The sequence below is a fragment of the Podarcis erhardii genome (genome assembly GCF_964252035.2).
Source record: "Podarcis erhardii genome assembly, chromosome: 6".
Classification (NCBI taxonomy): domain Eukaryota; kingdom Metazoa; phylum Chordata; class Lepidosauria; order Squamata; family Lacertidae; genus Podarcis; species Podarcis erhardii.
This window is the reverse complement of record NC_138510.1, coordinates 18,633,374-18,651,025: the sequence shown is the minus strand read 5'-3', so window position 1 is coordinate 18,651,025 and position 17,652 is coordinate 18,633,374. Positions and strand designations below refer to the sequence as shown.

The 17,652-nt window shown below is 45.3% G+C and overlaps 1 protein-coding gene across 7 annotated transcripts in view; it reads right to left on the bottom strand.

Annotated features, from left to right (window-relative positions):
- NFATC2 (nuclear factor of activated T cells 2) overlaps positions 1 to 17,652 on the bottom strand; it is a gene marked incomplete at its 3' end in the record, with an annotated part of 136,648 nt that overhangs the window by 105,018 nt on the left and 13,978 nt on the right. For 3 of the 7 annotated variants that reach the window (XM_081867605.1, XM_081867604.1, XM_081867603.1), the window contains exons 1-2: positions 13,592 to 13,927; positions 754 to 1,789 (exon numbers count right to left, since the gene is read on the bottom strand). In XM_081867605.1, coding sequence (XP_081723731.1) covers positions 754 to 1,789; positions 13,592 to 13,724 — 1,169 coding nt within the window. In that variant the 5' untranslated portion in view covers positions 13,725 to 13,927. Of the gene's footprint in view, positions 1 to 753; positions 1,790 to 13,140; positions 13,246 to 13,591; positions 13,928 to 17,652 lie in introns of those variants that run through there. The other 4 variants (XM_081867606.1, XM_081867609.1, XM_081867608.1 and 1 more) reach the window with 3 other exon arrangements.

Here is a 17,652-nt window from a genome sequence, read left to right as displayed (position 1 = left end):
TATACCAAGTTAGATGATTGGTGCATCAAGTACAGTCATACCTCATGTTACGTTTGCTTCATGTTACGTTCTTTCAGGTTACGTCCCGTGGCAACCCAGAAGTACCGGAAAGAGTTACTTCCAGGTTTTGCCGCTTGCGCATGCACAGAAGCGCTAAATCGTGCTTCGCGCATGCGCACCAAATCACACCATGCACCTGCACAAATACAGTGCTTCAGGTTGCGCTCTTTTCATGTTGCAAACAGGCCTCCGGAATGGATCCTGTTCGCAACCAGAGGTACCATTGTATTCCTACTTGGGAATAGCTAAGCATCTGCTTTGCATACAGAAGATCCCTGGTTCAGTCTTCAGCATCCACAAATGAAACTAGGCATGTCTCCTGATTTGGAGATTTCAGTCTGTATGGAGCTAGATGGACCAATGATTTCAATGGGTCTACTCCAGGAGTGATTTAGCTGGATATCATCCCATGTTTGGTGCACATGACATCTCCGAACGACTGGCTACATATCAGAATGCATTTTTCTGGATGCATCCATAACATAATAACTGGCTGGCAACCCAAACAACAGGTCCTGTATTGCAAGAGCCTTTTATTTAAAAAATTTCCTTGCGTATCACAGTGGTAGTTATTGTTTAGAAAGTAGGCAAAGGCAGACCATCCCACACACACGCATAATGGAAGTTTGGGCTATCAGGAACACATTCTATCAGACCTGTTAGAAAGAGCGATCACAAGACATGCAAGCTTACCTGCAGATAGGTATTGCAGGCATCAGCTGCTTTGGCCAAGATGGCGGCACTAATAAGATAGACTCAGGTGGTGGGTTTCTCCGATCATCCTGCTCGCAAGGCCCAATGTATTCAATAGGCTGAAGCACGTGACACGGCATGCTGGCCTTGTGGGAAGACATCGGCGAAGGTTCCGGGCTGGTTCTCCATATTTTTGTGGGGACTCCGCAAGTGGGATCGGTGGTGAGGTTGCTCATTGCATCCATGAGGCTAGAAGAGGTGGATAACTGGGTGTAAGTGATGGAAGAGCCGTCTTCTCTCAAGGGGACCTGGGGAGAGGCTTGCGGAGAGGGGGTCCTCGATTGCCGTGGAGAAGTGCAAGGTTGCTGACTCCCGTAGAGCTCGGGGCAAGGGTACTTCCGCTTTGCTCCTGGCGATGACGACCTTGAATTGGGACGTGGAGATGTTGAACGTGGCCCCAAGCAGGTATCCTCCACGATGGTTGCTTGTGGGGACATTATTGGCGAGGTTCTAGGGGAATAATGAGCATGGGTGTTTTGAAACTGTGGACAAAGGTCATCACTAGGGCCATTATTTGGTGAAACGCATGGTGAGGTATAAGGAGAGAAATTTGTCTCTGAAATGAAGCTTGCAGAGGAGCCGCTGCTAGGAGGGCTCAGGCACAGCGGTTCTCGGTAGCTCTCAAAGCCAGGGACAGGCAGGGTAAACCTTGGGCTAGCAGTAGCTGAGTTGGACTGATGCTCTACCAATAGATCTCTGTCTCTGCTGCTGAAGGGACCCCCCGAGTGAATCAGTTCATAAGATGGTGTTATCTCAATCCTAGGGCTCAAAGTAGGGGGACCGGCAGCCTTGCCCGGGTCCAAGTAGCATTTTGACCCTAGGCTATCTGGCTGTCCGTATCTGCCCATGTGATCTGCCGAAAGGCTAGACAAAGCGAAGGGGGTGTATGGCTTGAGGCCATAATCCGAGACATCATCATGAGGGTAAGTAACTCCAGAGGGTGGGCTGATGATTTTATGTGAAGGAGTCGGTTCTTCTGGAAAAAGAAGGGTGGCTTTTAAGACTAGACATACCACGGCAGAAGCTGAGCAATCACGGGTTAACAAGAAGGCATTAGCAACAGTGTGTTAGGAAAAGGTTATAAAGATATTGCATATTTATATCGATCGCACATGGAAGGCTGCAACCAGCTGCTTCAAAGTTGGTCATTCTCAGAATAGAAGCAGCAGCGGCACCATCCTGAGACCACCCACTCCCTGTAAGGCACCAGCAGAGTCAAACCAGGGCAACTAAGCCCACACACCTGACTCCCGGTACCACTTGGATAATTCTCAGAATGAGGCCCTACTAGCCCAGTCTGTTAAACCTGTAGCATTCCCATATAGCGGCCAGATCCAGAACACCCCTGCTTTATAACTGGCATATATTTGTGTTAGCACATTTAGGTGCCAACGTAAGTTTTAAAAATGCCTTCCGGTGTTGCCTTATCTAGGACATGGGCATATAACTCATTTTGTTTTGTATTATGAATCCAATATGAAATGCATAGAAGACTTGGGTCCTCAGTCTGCCTAGCTGAATTGAGCTGAAGATTTTAAAATTGTGTTTTCCAATATTTCCAAGAACTTGCTAGCTTTTAAATATGCAGAACTTTTTAAAAACACACAGACACAAAAATGCTGAAAACTGCAGTGTAGCTGAAACAGAAGCAGGTTATTTCATAGCCTGCCTGTAAAAACACAGTGACAGATTGATGTGTGTATCTACTTGTATGCACCAGTACTTTTAGGATCACTGATTGTTATCCAAACCTGAATTCTGATATTCAAAACAGGTGGTAGAACTGAACCCTGGTGAACAATCACACTAAATGAAGCACTACGTAAATAAAAGATGGCGAAGTGGTTGCCCTCCAGGCAGTGGCGTAGCGTGGGGGGTGCAGGGGGGGCCGGCCGCACCGGGCGCAACATCTGGGGTTAGGGCAAATCCACGGGTTAGGGGGCGCAAATCCACGGGTTAGGGGGCGCAAATTACTTGCCTTGCCCCGGGTGCTGACAACCCACGCTACGCCACTGCCTCCAGGAGCTTCTGGACTGCAACTCACTGTTGGACTGGTAGGAGTTGGGGTTCCAAAAACAGCTGGTTTCCCATCCCTGGAACACAGACCTGTACCCTATTACTCTACTACCTTGAACTATGGGACATGGCAGCTAATTTCCTGTCTATCTATCACAGGTATGTTTCATGCATGCAGTCATGTTTGCAGTTATGTTTATTCTTTAAAATGGGAATGGTAGGCTTTCGAATTGAAAATCTGCAAAATCCATGGTTTTACCTTCTAAAGATCATATGCTGTAAATGTTTCCAACAAGAAATGGGGGACAGAGGGAATCCTCCTCCTCTGATTTATTTTGTGAGGTGTGTGGAGGACCCCTTTAGGAATTGACAAAATATGCCTCTTTTCCCCTAGTCTCATATTTTAATTCAAATATTTTACAGACTCAGAAATGTTCCACTCAACACAATCTTGGCAGATACATTCTAGCCCCTCCACCCCACCCCCAAGGCTGGAGAGAATTAATGAGAACAAGTATTACACAGTTCCATATTTAATCTCGGACACAGCTTTATTTTATTCCAATAGATAAGAGGTGAAAGTTTTATCTAGGCAGACATTGACAATATAAAAGTGCATTCTTGGAAGTGTTCAGATCTCATCTAAGTTAAAAATCTTATTGCCTTCCTCAATTTGACAGGAAAATTCTCCTTCATGTGGACAAGGATAATACTGAGAAAGACTACAATAAAGTTCTAAAAAAGCATTTTTAATACTCCCTTTGAATTCTAGGGAACACAAATTTGGGTAGGCCAAACGAAGGGGTAGAAACCAATTCATTTTGCACTGACTAACTTCAAACAAATGTATTTAATGCAAATCATGATTCTGTTTACACTGGAGGGTTTTGTTGTTTGTTTGTTTGCCAGATTTACTTCAGTCCCTATATATCATTGGACTACAGGTTCCAGCATCCCCGGCCATTGGCCCTGCTGGTTGGGGCTGAAGAGAGAAGGAGTTCAACAAAATTCGGAGGGCCATGGCTTAGCCATTCATGCTTTACCATCTATCGGCCACTCCCATCAAGGGGCACCTACTGTGTGACTATCTGCACACAGCTTTTATTCATTTTCCTAAACAGGAGTGAGTCCTTTTGTACAGGAAAAGTAACTGCAACATTTAAAACAGCCTGAGGATGGAACATCTCTTAGAGTGAAACATCACATCCAATTTTTATTTTATGCTACCCAGAAGGAAATTGTTCAAATTGCTACAGTAAATGGTTATAACCCAAATGAAATTTTGCATGAAGTGGCTTCTCCAGTTGATTGCAGACCAGCCATGAATGCCTCCTTTTGACATGCTGAAAGTAGAATATGGTGTTGGCAGTGATACAACAAACTCCCTGGCAAAACTCATCTACCCAGCTCCAGTTCTGACTTGGAGGAAGGGCGTCAGCTTGCCTTCTTGCTGCTGCTCTTAGATGTGTATTGGAGGTACATCACCTCTCCAAACAACACAAGTGTAGAATAAATTATGAAATCGTTGTACAAGTTGTTATGGCCATAATGCATCTGTTTGTGACATCATAGTCTGCAGCCATGGGAACAGCTATGATGGTACAAGCTCAGCTTTGTTACTCTGCTGTGGAGTGGGAAGAAAAGGAGGCTGATTAGAACACAGCAGTTCCTGTCCTTAAGATTAAATCCCCTGATGTGGTTTCAATTTAATTAGCCAGTCCATACTTCATTGCCACCAAGACTGGGCACGTAATTAGCAAACACTCAGCTGTTGGTCATGCCAACCTGACTTGGCTCTGTAGGAGCTACTGCTGTTGTATTTTTAAATGCATTTCTGGAAAGCACTACATAACCAGCCAGCAGCCCAACCTAATTCAAGGCAGAAGGTGGTTTTCTAGAAGGCTTTTCCTCCAAGTTACATGGCAACTGCAGATTCTGCTAAGAGCACCTCTGCCAGTTAGCATGAAACAATTTAGTACGAAATTGGAGACACAACCACTCCCATGATGGGATCTCTGTAATCCATAATCTAGCTGTAATCACAAACTAAAGATAGCACTCTTGAGAACAAAGGCAACTAAAAGAAGACATACAGTAGCTGTTGGCATTATACTACAGTTAAAACAATCCAGCACTCTTCATTTTAGACTCTAAAATTAGAGTGCCTACTTAAGTGCGCTCTGCTTTTCTTAAAATTAATAGTTTAACTTGCAATCAATTACCCAAATTGACATTGGGGGTGGGGATGGGAGGAAGCAGCATTTTGAGAAATGTGTGAAAATAGTATTCTCACTTTACCCACAAGTGCCTGCAGCATATGTATTACCTCACTGCCCTTAATTTTGTTGAATAAAACATTCTGTTTAGGCCTTAGCATTTCCACTGCATTTATTACTTTAAAGTAGAACCTCATGTCACACGTTTTGTCTATCTGGAGGGAGGAGCGTGAACAAAACCAAGGACATAAACCAAGAAGTCCTAGATGCTCTTGTTTGATTGAACAGATGCTTACTCTTATCTGTAATTTTCTTTTAAAAACCGCCCTACAAAATGCAATTTCAGCAGAAAGCGACACTTCCCTGCAATAACCACTGCTACCAATCACAAGCTAGATCTCAGCTAGAACTAGCTAGGTGTCCACATCTTCAAAATGCTACTTGAAGTTAACATCTAGCAAACCCAGCCTTCTGCCGCCCAGCTCCTGATTTTGCCTTTTGAATGATCTGTCCTGATCTTCACATTCTAGAACAGACAGCAAACCATGGGAAGACAGAAAGTGCCCAGCAGGCATCATTCTGCCTTGTCGTTTATTCTGACAAGGTTGTTTGATACAAGACGTCGCCTGCATCCATTCTATAGGCTAGTGATTATCACATGCCCATTCTGAAGAATTACAATTTGCAAGCAAGAATAGCCCCCTACCCTGAGACTCTGAAGAAAAAAGAGGGGGTGGGATTGCACAAACTGTTGGGCGAGTCTGATTACTGAGGGAAAGGTCTAAGTTTGAATTAAGGGTGTGGCATTTCTTAAGAGATCTAGATTATGAATTGGTTTTGGTAGCTTTGTCACATCAACGTCAAAACACTAGGGCTGGGTTGCCAAACTTAATATATATCATTATTACATTTCTGGGGACCCTACCAACTTCTCTATCCTTCTTTCCCCCCTCTGCTTTCCCCACCCAGGGCATCCTGGGAAGTGTAATCATAAGCACCAGACTACAGAAACTCTAACAGGAACTTTTTAAGACTAATAAGGAAATAAGCTGCAGTTATCATCGTCCATTTCAAGTATTCAACATCCCTCATGTACAGTTTCAAGGTAATCCTTACAACAGCACTGCAAGGCAGATCAGCATTATTCCACATGTTGCATATGGAGGTGAGGGGGTCAGGCTTGGAGACCTGCCTAATTGAGTTTGTGGCAGCTGTGAGGTTTGGTGTGCAGACTTCCAGCTCAATGCTTTTTGCTATCATGCTATTCCATCTCTTATCATGTTGCCACAGTTGGCGGCATGAGATGGCCAGCACTAATAAAACGTTGTGGACAGTTGGTTGCATGAGATGGCTAGCACTGATCAGCTGTTGTGGAGAATAGTTTCTTATGAGAGGAACAAAAATTATCAGTAGAGATAAACGTATCAAAGCAAACCTTATCACTAGGTCCACACGATGGCTGGGCTCTACCACATCAGGCGGCAAGTGAGGGTTTGAATTGCTGGCTGTTCATTTATACAAAATACCCTGCATAGAACTAGATGTGGAGAAGATGCATTAGTTTTCTCCCTGACACGCTGGTTACCTTATGTGGAATTATTTATTTATTGCCACAGAGGACCATTCGGTTATGACAGCCTTCACCTGAAATGGTACAGTCCACTGCCAAGTGAGAACTAGGCTTGGAGAAACTACAGCCCCATCTTAAAAAATCCCGTTCTTACGACTCACTGGCCTGAGCATTCTAGACCAGAGGTCTGAACTTTCCTCAAAGTAAAGGTCATAGGAACATAAGGATTGTCCTACTGAACTATGTCATAGGTTCATCTAGTCCACCCTTCTCCAATATGGCACCTCTGAACATTGTTGGACAACCATTCCCATCAGCCCTAGAGAGCACAGCCAACAGAAAAGGATGATGGGAGCTGTAATACAAAACATCTGGAAGATATCAGGTTGGGGAAGGCTGATCTTCCCAACAGTAGTCCGCCAGATGCCTTTGCATGCTCACGAACAGGATGCGATTTATAGCCTGCTGCTTGTTCCCAGCATGTAGTAGTCCTGAATGATCCTGAACATCCAAATAAATTCTCCCATAGAAAGCACAGGTAGGAGATAAGTGCTCCCTTAACTACTTTATGGCACTGCAGCTTGGGTGTGTGTCTTGGGATATCCTATGCCTGTCATAATCACATGAGAATATCTGTACAGGAGCTTGTAAAAGATTAAGGGACCCCTGACCATTAGGTCCAGTCATGACCGACTCTGGGGTTGCGGCGCTCATCTTGCTTTACTGGGCGAGGGAGCAGGCGTACAGCTTCCGGGTCATGTGGCCAGCATGACTAAGCCGCTTCTGGTGAACCAGAGCAGCGCACGGAAACGCCATTTACCTTCCCACCGGTACCTATTTATCTACTTGCACTTTGACGTGCTTTCGAACTGCTAGGTTGGCAGGAGCAGGGACCCAGCAATGGGAGCTCACCCCATTGCGGGGATTCGAACCGCCGACCTTCTGATCGGCAAGTCCTAGGCTCTGTGGTTTAACCCACATCCCATGCAGTATTCACTAAAGCATACGTGCAAATGGGATTCCCCACCAATTCCTCCCAATGCAGATTCCTGTGCCTTCCCAAAAGACTTTTGAAAGGATTGGAGGGCTCTAAGGAAAGACCTGGAATGTGGAGTGCAGTAGTGGGGGAGGGATAAGGCTACAATCTGCCTCTGCCCAATTCTACCCACCCACCCCCAACTCCTTATCACAGTCCTTTTTGGGAGTCTCCCAACCCTCAGGACAGTCTTCTGAGGGGGCTACAAAGGGAGGAATGGGAAGGGTGAGGGACAAGGAATTTCTCACACACAACCAACTTTGCACTCTAACCCAGTGTTTCCCAAACTTGGGACTCCAGCTGTTTTTGGACAACTCCCATAATCCCTAGTGAGGAAGGCCAGTGGTCATGGATGATGGGAACTGTACTCTGAAAACAGCTGGAGACCCAAGTTTGGGAAACACTGGTGTAATGGTTGTGAGGGGTTACTTGTGCGTAAATTGCCTTCAGTTTAGTCAGTTTGTTTGCTCAACCATGTTTAGGGTTAGAGCTCGCCCTCCGTGACCTGTTAGTCACTTGCAGAATCCATCAGTGGGTGTTTCTTGAACCTCTTCCAGCATAAAAGCTGTTTGACCCCAAGTCTCCTCCTATGTTCCCTGCGCGGAACGCGTCTGCGCAAGTGAGGGGAAGGCAGGGGCGTGCCAGCGCTCTCTCCACTAGATTCGGGTGAAGGGTCTTGGAGCCCTGTCACCAATTCCTCCATCTCCCTCTCTTCTCTATTGGTGTTACGCTGAATTCCTTCCCCCCTGCTGGTCCCCTCTCCGGCATCGCTCTGGAGCCCTGCCTCCGCCTCTCGCTCTGATGTCAGTTCCCTGAGAACTGGTCTAACCAAATGGGATGCAATTTAATATGTTTATTCCCTGGCCTCAAGACAAGGTGGGAGTTGCAGGCTAAATTGTCTTTTCTTAGGGCTTTCCCCATCCCTGCATATATCACTGGATGTCTCAAGTTCCTGGCCAGCTGCTGAATGTGAGAACTGACTCTACCGAGAAGCAGTGAATTCAAGGTGACTTCAGACAACATGACCGTTCTGTCTGTAGTGTCTGATATGCAGAGACCCATTCACACATGCAAGTCATTTGCTGCTGTTGCAGGCTTCAACAGATGAACACACGCATGTGAACCAACCTTAAGTTGCATTCAAAGAGGCTTAAATGATTCCACTCCATCCAAGTTGGAAAATATCATTTGGATGCAGTATGAGAACTTTCAGAGGAAGAAGAAAAGGCCTGAGCTCATGACCCTCTGCTGTGGTTACGTTTCTGGCGAACATCCCAAAACTGCAAGTAAGCAGCTTCAGTTCAGATGCAACTAACATCAGTTAGGAAACAGTCAACTTCCAGAACTGCCAGGCACACTTAGACATGTGGACTGAAGCTTCTTCTTCTTCTTCTTTTAATTTCCATCTCTTTGTAAACATGCTTTAATCTTAGTACATTAAAGATCACTGATGTACAAAGGATTACTTACAGACTCATAATGGTGTCTTTTGAAAGACAAGAAATGTCCTCCAGATTATAAGTTTCGTTGTGATCTCCCTTACACTAATCATTTCCATCTTGAAAATATACAAAATTAATAATAATCACGGTATCCAGGCATTCAGTACAAGTAAAACTGTCTCTGGAGGGCTCTTCCTACTCTCTACAACGGCATATTCTTCTCAACATCAAGTGTGGGCAAGAAGTTGCACACAATCATTGCAATATTAGAATGGTGTGTAACTGTTAATTCCTTCCTCCAAGAAACTTTGGGAGTGACACAAATGGTCCCCACTCCATTTTATCCTCAGAACAACCCCTTAATGCAGGTTAAGCTGGTCACTCATACAGCTTATTGTGACTAAAGCAGGGATTTGAATCCAAGCCTCCCTGGTCAAACTCCAACACATTGGCCCCAATACCACAGGTGTGGGTGTGATTGAAGTGCCGTATGTTGGATGTATGCAAGGACACTGCAGTGCAAAGGTGTGAATCACCATGAACAAATGCATTGTGTGCATCTGGGAGAAATGACCGATTTGTGCTTTTAAAACTCCTATGTGTTCAAATAACAGACCTACCCATCAACTACTCTTTGCTTTGCACTTATTCTAAGGGCTTAGTGTGCTTGACTCAGTAATTCCAACCCTAAGCATGTTTTCCTCAGAAGTAAGTCCCAATGAGGTCAGTAGGGTTTACTCCTAAGTAAATGCTCCTAAGATTAAAGCCTGACTTAGTCCTGGAGGACAGTGGATTTGTGGTTGAGGAGAGATTTGAACAGGGGACTTTTCAGCACATAGCTCAGTCTCTTACCTATTTGATTGATTGATTGATTGATTGATTGATTGATTAGTACATCACCCTTCACCTGAAGATTACAGGGTGCTTCATAACATATACAAAATGAGAACCCATAGTAAATAAAAAACAAACCACCATACCTGGTACATTACGCAAGCACTGTGCTATTAAAGATGCACACACACACACACACACACACACACACACACACACACATTTCCAGTTCAACTAAAATTCACTACAACACATTAAAAATATCTCAGATGTACTGTATAAAGCTAGGAAGGTAGAAGGGATTTGCAACAGAATCCTGCGCAGATTTACCCAGTACGAAGTTTCAGGCTCCCTAATAAGTGCGTTTCAGACTTTAACCTTGGTTTTGCTTTTGTTTTTAAAAAAGTCACAGTTGTGTTTTGTTTTTGTTTTTACTTTTTCTTACAACAAACATAAAAGGAATTTACACACACAAGCTTCACAGGCTTCTGCAAAAAAAAAAAAATTAAATGTGCTAATTTCTCTTGGCCCATCACTGAAAATGTAAATTAGCAGCTACAGTTGCTTTTATTGCACTGGAAAAGATATTCTCAGTCACGGTTTTGGCACTGTAAGAGTACATGATTTTAGTGTATTCTTAGCCACGTTCATTGCCTTCACTCATTCAAAAGGCACCCTTCACTACACTCACTAAAGCAGCGTGTTCAAAAGCCACAATGCACCTTTAACAGTCTTAGATTGAAATCCCAATACTACTTATTGTATTTTAAATTACTGTAAAGCAGATTCAGCTGTGCTACCTCCTGTTTCCATACAAAAGAAAATATTAAAAGTTCACTTATCCTATCGATGTCACTACGTACTCAAAAGATACAGTCAAAGCTATGTTGAACTGCACTTGTTACAGTGATAAATCCAGATCTCCCACTGGCTGTGTCATAGAATCATAGAATTGTAGGAAGAGACCCTGATCCAACACCCTGAAATGCAGGAATCCTTTGCCCAATGTGGGGCTCAAACCCACAACCCTGAGATTAGGAGTCTCATGCTCTACTGACTGAGCCACAAGCTGGGATCCAATGAAGATCGGCATAGGATGTCCTCAACTTCTGCTACAAGCATACATTCAAGCTATACATTCAAGCAGGCCATCGAATGTTGTAATATCATGTTCCATTCTAAGGTAAGTGGAGAAATAATAATGAAATCACAGAAAGCCACACCAAATATCAGATCCAGACATTGGCTTGGAGGAAGTTCAAGTTTTAATTTAATTGTTTATGGAAAGGATAATGGGGCTACAGTAAAGAATATCTCCTTACATGTTCTTGCTTGTCTGAGTTTGGTGGTCTGTATTTGAATCACAATTGAGGTGCTATATTTCAGGCTCAAGGTCTTAGGGCCCAAGTCATAAAAGTCCTCCTTTTTTTCCTCTTTTGGGGAAGGGTGATAGCTCAGTATGTCTGCCTTGTAAGCAGATGTCCCAAATTCAATCCCCAGCATCTCAATAGGGTTGGGAGAGACTCCTGCCTGAAATCCTAGAGGGCCACTGCCAGACAGTGCAGACCATACAGAGCTAGGTGGACCAAAGGTCTGACATGGTACAAGGCAGCTTCCAATGTTCCTAAATGGGCACTCTTCCCCATCCCCATGGTTTGGAAGGCAAGATTGGTTAGGGTACCAGTTGGTAGGACTGGGTCACAAATTCACCTGTGTCAAGTTGGATCAGCAGCACTAAGCAGCATAGACTCCACTGTAAGGTGGAGCTGCACTTTTTCAGGAAAAACATGTCATTAAGGCTGCAATCCTATACCCATTTTCCTGGAAGTACGCCACACTGAACTCCATGGGACTTTTTTCAGATTGCAATGTAATACCTATTCATGCAGTCTGATCCTTGAAAGAAAAGTGACTACTCAATGATGGGAAATAATGTTATCATTTCAGGTTGCTATAATACAGATGAGACCCAACGCAGAATGAAAACATGACCACTTGTGTAAAGGGGCTGCTCCTTTTCCTCCTCCCCCATGCACCCCCAAAAGATGCTCCAAAGGGTTGGTGGACCTTGTGGAGCAGATTTGGGGGGGGGGGGTACATGAGGGCTGAAGAAAAGAAACTGGAAGTCCCATTGTGCAAGCAGATTTCCATTTTGCAAACAGGTGGAAATAACTGGATGTTGCCCATAGTGCAACATGTTGTCTTTTTCATGTGTTCGGATCGGACTATCAAGTTCCAGTTTTGTTAACAAAATATGGTGCAGAACATACACAGTCCTGGCTCAAGAAAGCTTAATAAAACTTCAGGGTATCAGCATGAAGTGGTGACATGTGGAGTCACTGGTGACCACTATGTCGACCATGGGTTTACTGGTGACCACCCTGCATCAACAGGCAGGTTCCATGCCAGATACTGGATTCTAACATTCTTTCAAAGTACCCACAGTACTATTTCACATATGACATTTTTTCAAACATAGATGTACCGTGAAGGAAGGAAACACATGGGCCATGCATGTTTAGCATGCTTTCACACTGGAGGCAGAATACAGCTCTCAGTGGATTCAAAAGTGTGTGGGCAATATTTACCTTGGATGACACAAAACGTGCGAAAGATGTGGGCATTTTCCTGAAATCCAATTGTTTGGAGAATGTGTATGATTATTGTTGTTGTTCTATATTTATTTATTTATACCCTGCTTTATTCCCTGATGGGACTCAAGGCAGCTTAGAAATAAAAAATAAGAACCACGAAAAACATAAATAAATAAATAGCCCTAGCACAGACGTTATCTGAGTATCCATGGCATTTTCTTACACACATAACATGTTAAATTGCATGTGCTTTTGTACAAAGCAGTACAGCCCTGTCATTTAGCTACTCAATCCACACCATAAAGCAAGCTAAATTTAAAACAACAACAACGGAAGCCATGGTCTAATAATAATGTATGCACTGTTGCCATTTCTACAGACTAATCAGCATCGCTCACTATGGGTCTGTACTGTATATTGTAACAGTCCTAATAACTACATTACAACTGACAGGTGCCATTAAACTATGATATCCACAAGCTGAAAGACAATCACATTATATATCAATACAGTTAAATACTTGTGCAGAGAACAGCCCTCTGATCTGCTGCAGTGCTGTGACAGTATATTTTATTGTTTATTTTCTTAGTTACTTAAAACTTCTGCCACACGCACACACCCCTAACGCGTTGCTCATTCTTATAAGAACCTGCGCAATTAGAACTTCTGACCATTCATCCCTTTGGAGAGATGAAGAAAAATGTAGCCACAGAAGGCGGCTGGTGGCAGAAAGGTAAAACTTCCATTGCCACAAGTGATTCCCATCCAACTCCAGCCAACATCCTCACGCTTCCCTGTCGCCCTCTTTAGTGCTAACTGGAGAAAACAACTCTTTCCTGTGCGGCGCAGTACAGCTTTCCTCTCTCACAGATACAGACAGTTCCCTGACCAAGTGCCAAGAAAACATTGTTTTATTCCAGGCACCAGCCCATGATAGCAGGTAGCGCTATCCCTGCCCCTTTGGGCCATGAATTCACCAAGGTAGCATCCATTGCAGCCGCAGCAAGGTCTTTTGCGGGGAGGAGGACTTAATGAAATGAAATAAAGAACAGAGGCGAGAAGCCACAAACCTGCTATCGGGTTCGTGTAGTCATAATCAAATAAAATGGAGAAGTCCAGCTCTTCCTGGGGGCTGATGTTGGGATTCGGAGCGGGGTCTCCGGGCTGGGAGTTCGGCTCGGAACTTTTTGGACCCGAAGCCATCAGGAGATCTGTCGCTGGCCTCTTTATTGTGAAAAGAGGGCCAAAGGAAAGCGGGAAAGGAAACTCTCGCTTTCCCCTCTACAATAAAATGAAATGAAAAATCCCACGCGTCGCGCGCCTCCCTTCCCCAAATGCAAAGCCCTTTCCCAGTGGAGCGCGAGGTTCTCTTTACGCGCCTGGGATTTCCCACCCGCTCAGCCCGCCTGACTCTCTCGGGAGCAAGTTTCCAGCTTCCTGCCCCGAAGATGCGCTCGCAAGGCGAACGGGGAAGCCACCTCCGGCCCGCCCTAGCTCGGCTCCTGGCCCCTGGCGCGCCGCGGCCGCTGCACCCCGAGAGCGCAAAGGCGGCGAGATGCACAGTAGGGACTTCCTGCTCGCAGCGGCCACCTGCGCCCGGGAGGCGGGACCGGCCTCCAGCCGGCGAGGGGGCGGCGGCGGCGGCGGCGGCGGGAGGAGCGCAGGCAGCAGCCGCCGCCCCAGCCTCGAGCGGAGGTCGGCACCTGTCCCCAACCGGGTGCCCTGAGGATGCTCGGCAGCGCAAGTCCCGCGGCCAGCCCCAGCCAGCCATCAGGCAAGGCCACGCTGGCTGGGGCGCGATGGCAGTTGTACAGTGGTACCTCGGGTTACAGACGCTTCAGGTTACAGACGCTTCAGGTTACAGACTCCGCTAACCCAGAAATAGTGCTTCAGGTTAAGAACTTTGCTTCAGGATGAGAACAGAAATGTGCTCTGGCGGCGCGGCAGCAGCAGGAGGCCCCATTAGCTAAAGTGGTGCTTCAGGTTAAGAACGGACTTCCCGAACGAATTAAGTACTTAACCCGGTGTACCACTGTAGTCCAAAACATCTTCAGGGCAGCAGGTTGGAGAAGGATGGTCTGAGAAATGGGGGTGGGGGGGTGGAGAACTGAATCAGAGGGGGAAAGGTTGCGTTAATCGTTTTTTGTTTGTTTGTTTTTTATTTTATTTGTACCCCGCCCATATGACTTGGTTGCCCCAGCCACTCTGGGTGGCTTCCAACTTATATAGCAAAACATGAAACATTAAAAACTTCCCTATATATTCAGATGTCTTCTGAAGGTTGTATGCCACTTATCTCCTTGACATCTGATGGGAGCATGTTCCAAAGGGTTGGTGCCACCACCAAAAAGGCCGTCTGCCTGATTCCCTGTAACCTCACCTCTTGCAGGGAGGGAACCCCAGAAGACCCTTGGAGCTGGACCTCAGGGTCCAGGCTGAACAACGGGGGTGGAGATGCTCCTTCAGGTATACAGAGCCGTTTGGGGCTTTAAAGGTCAGCACCAACACTTTGACTTGTGCTCTGAAACATAGTTTAAAAATGTGGGGAGCATGCAGCTGTTGGTGGTGTGCAATATTAAGGCTAGCATAGGGTGTTTAGACACAGAAGGCAGGGCTCAGGCACTTTTGCAGAGCCAAGACTGGGCAAAATCCCACCTTCTGCACAACTATTAAAGCTGCAGGAGCCCTGTCTTTTCCTTTTCATTTGACCACCCGTGTCTGATGAATTGCCACCCACCTTCCCCTCTGCAGATGCAGAAATCCATCAGGTGAAGTTTTTCCTTGTGTGGAGGTGTGCTGACAGAGGTTGGTTCCTGCCATGCAGCTGCTAAATGGCACAAGAGCTGTGTTTAGCGTGTGGCTGTATTTTTTCCTTAATTTCTTTGTATGTGCTGGTAGTGGGGACAACTGGTAAACATGGGAAGGAGACGTGTAGCTGTGGGAATGGATTTTCAAGGGATGTGAGGCTGTATTTTAAAAAGTTGGCCTTAGTGTGACAGTGTGTTGTGTCAACACAAACAAATCATATCCTCAAATTGTCAAAAAATCAAATATCAACCATTATGGAACGGCCTTCAAACTCCACCCCATGTCTTTACACAAACATAGAAGAAGAAGAAGAAGAGTTTGGATTTGATATCCCGCCTTTCACTCCCTTTAAGGAGTCTCAAAGCGGCTAACATTCTCCTTTCCCTTCCTCCCCTTCCTCCCCCACAACAAACACTCTGTGAGGTGAGTGGGGCTGAGAGACTTCACAGAAGTGTGACTGGCCCAAGGTCACCCAGCAGCTGCATGTGGAGGAGCGGAGACGCGAACCCGGTTCCCCAGATTAGGAGACTACCGCTCTTAACCACTACACCACACTGGCTAGGAGATGAGAGCATGCATATTCATGCATTTATTTATTTAAACTCTTTATAAACTGCCTTTATGAGTAAATTAAGCTCAGTGTGGCTTACACATGCCTATCTCTATGTGAAATTAGGTGCAGAAGTACTAGAAAGGCAGAATGAGTGATTCCACATGTGCTCCCAGGATCCCTTGCAACATTACAAAGGATGCTGGGAAGACATGGTGAGCTGCTGTGCGTGATCTAAGGCTTGGCATCTGGGCCAAATTCAAAGTGCTGGTTTTGACCTGTAAAGACTTGTGCAGCTGAGGACCCCAATACCTCAAGTACCTTATGTTTTAACGGCAAAAACTGGTGTGGTTTGGGTTGGTTTCCCCCCTGATTTTACGCTTGTTTATAACTTTTTTTTCTAGGTCACTTTGAGGGGTTTTTCCGGAAAAAAGGGGGCTAATAACAATAACAACAACAACAATAAAATTATCCTCAGGAAAGAATTCCTCAGAGTCCCTTCCAATTCTACAATTCTATGATCGTAGACAAATGGCATGCCATTTCAGTTGTTTCACATGTACTCTCACCAAATCCTAGAGTGGCTTGTACAGTCCAGTTGACCAGAGGAGAGGAAATGACCAGAGGGCACCAGAGAACCAAGAGATGACTTGATATTGGTATAAAGGAGACTGGAGAAAGCTGCTACATTTTCTTAAAAGCCTTGGGGCCCCTGACTACTAGGTTCAGTCGTGACCGACTCTGGGGTTGCAGGGCTCATCTCGCTTTATTGGCCGAGGGAGCCGCATACAGCTTCCAGGTCATGTGGTCAGCATAACTAAGCCGCTTCTGGTGAACCAGAGCCGCTCACGGAAACGCCATTTACCTTCCTGCCGGAGTGGTACCTATTTATCTACTTGCACTTTGACGTGCTTTCAAACTGCTAGGTTGGCAGGAGCAGGGACCGAGCAATGGGAGCTCACCCCGTTGCGGGGATTCAATCCGCTGACCTTCTGATCGGCAAGTCCTAGGCTCTGTGGTTTAACCCACAGCGCCACCCGGGTCCCTCATAAAAGCCTTTGAACTGATTTGAGGGAAATGGTTCCTTCCAGAATTTTATTTGACTATCGCAACAAACACTGAAACAGAAAATGGGGGTCAGGGGGCAGGAACCAGCCTAGGCCACAATATGTCATCAGCTCTCTTGAAGGACAATATGACAAGGCTGCCCATCTTACAGTGACAAAACACTTAAAGATACTTAAGTGTGTGAATTAAGTGTTTTTAAATCCCAGGGCTTTCAGTCAGCAATAATCTAGCCCTCTATAATTTGTATGACATTTGTGGATGGCCTCCCATAATCAGCATCGTAAAAATGAAATGGAACAAAGTACAGCAACAGAACAAGCCAACGTTTATAGTGCTTTCACACTTACTGTACTTCCATACACAATCATGTTTTGACTGCAGCTATAAAACTTTAGCGGTAGGATTTCTGAGCTTATAGTGGTACCTCGGGTTAAGTACTTAATTCATTCCGGAGGTCCGTTCTTAACCTGAAACTGTTCTTAACCTGTTCCTAACCTTCTGGGTTAGCAGAGTCTATAACCTGAAGCGCATGTAACCTGAAGCGTATGTAACCCAAGGTACCACTGTACTTGGTTTTCATATTCATTTTCACAGCAGTCTTAAACATATGCATGTGTGGATGGTTAGATGCATGTCTATGGTTCCACCAAGACAAGTGCATGGAGGAACCCTAGATGTCTTAGAGCCAAGCATGTACCACAGCAG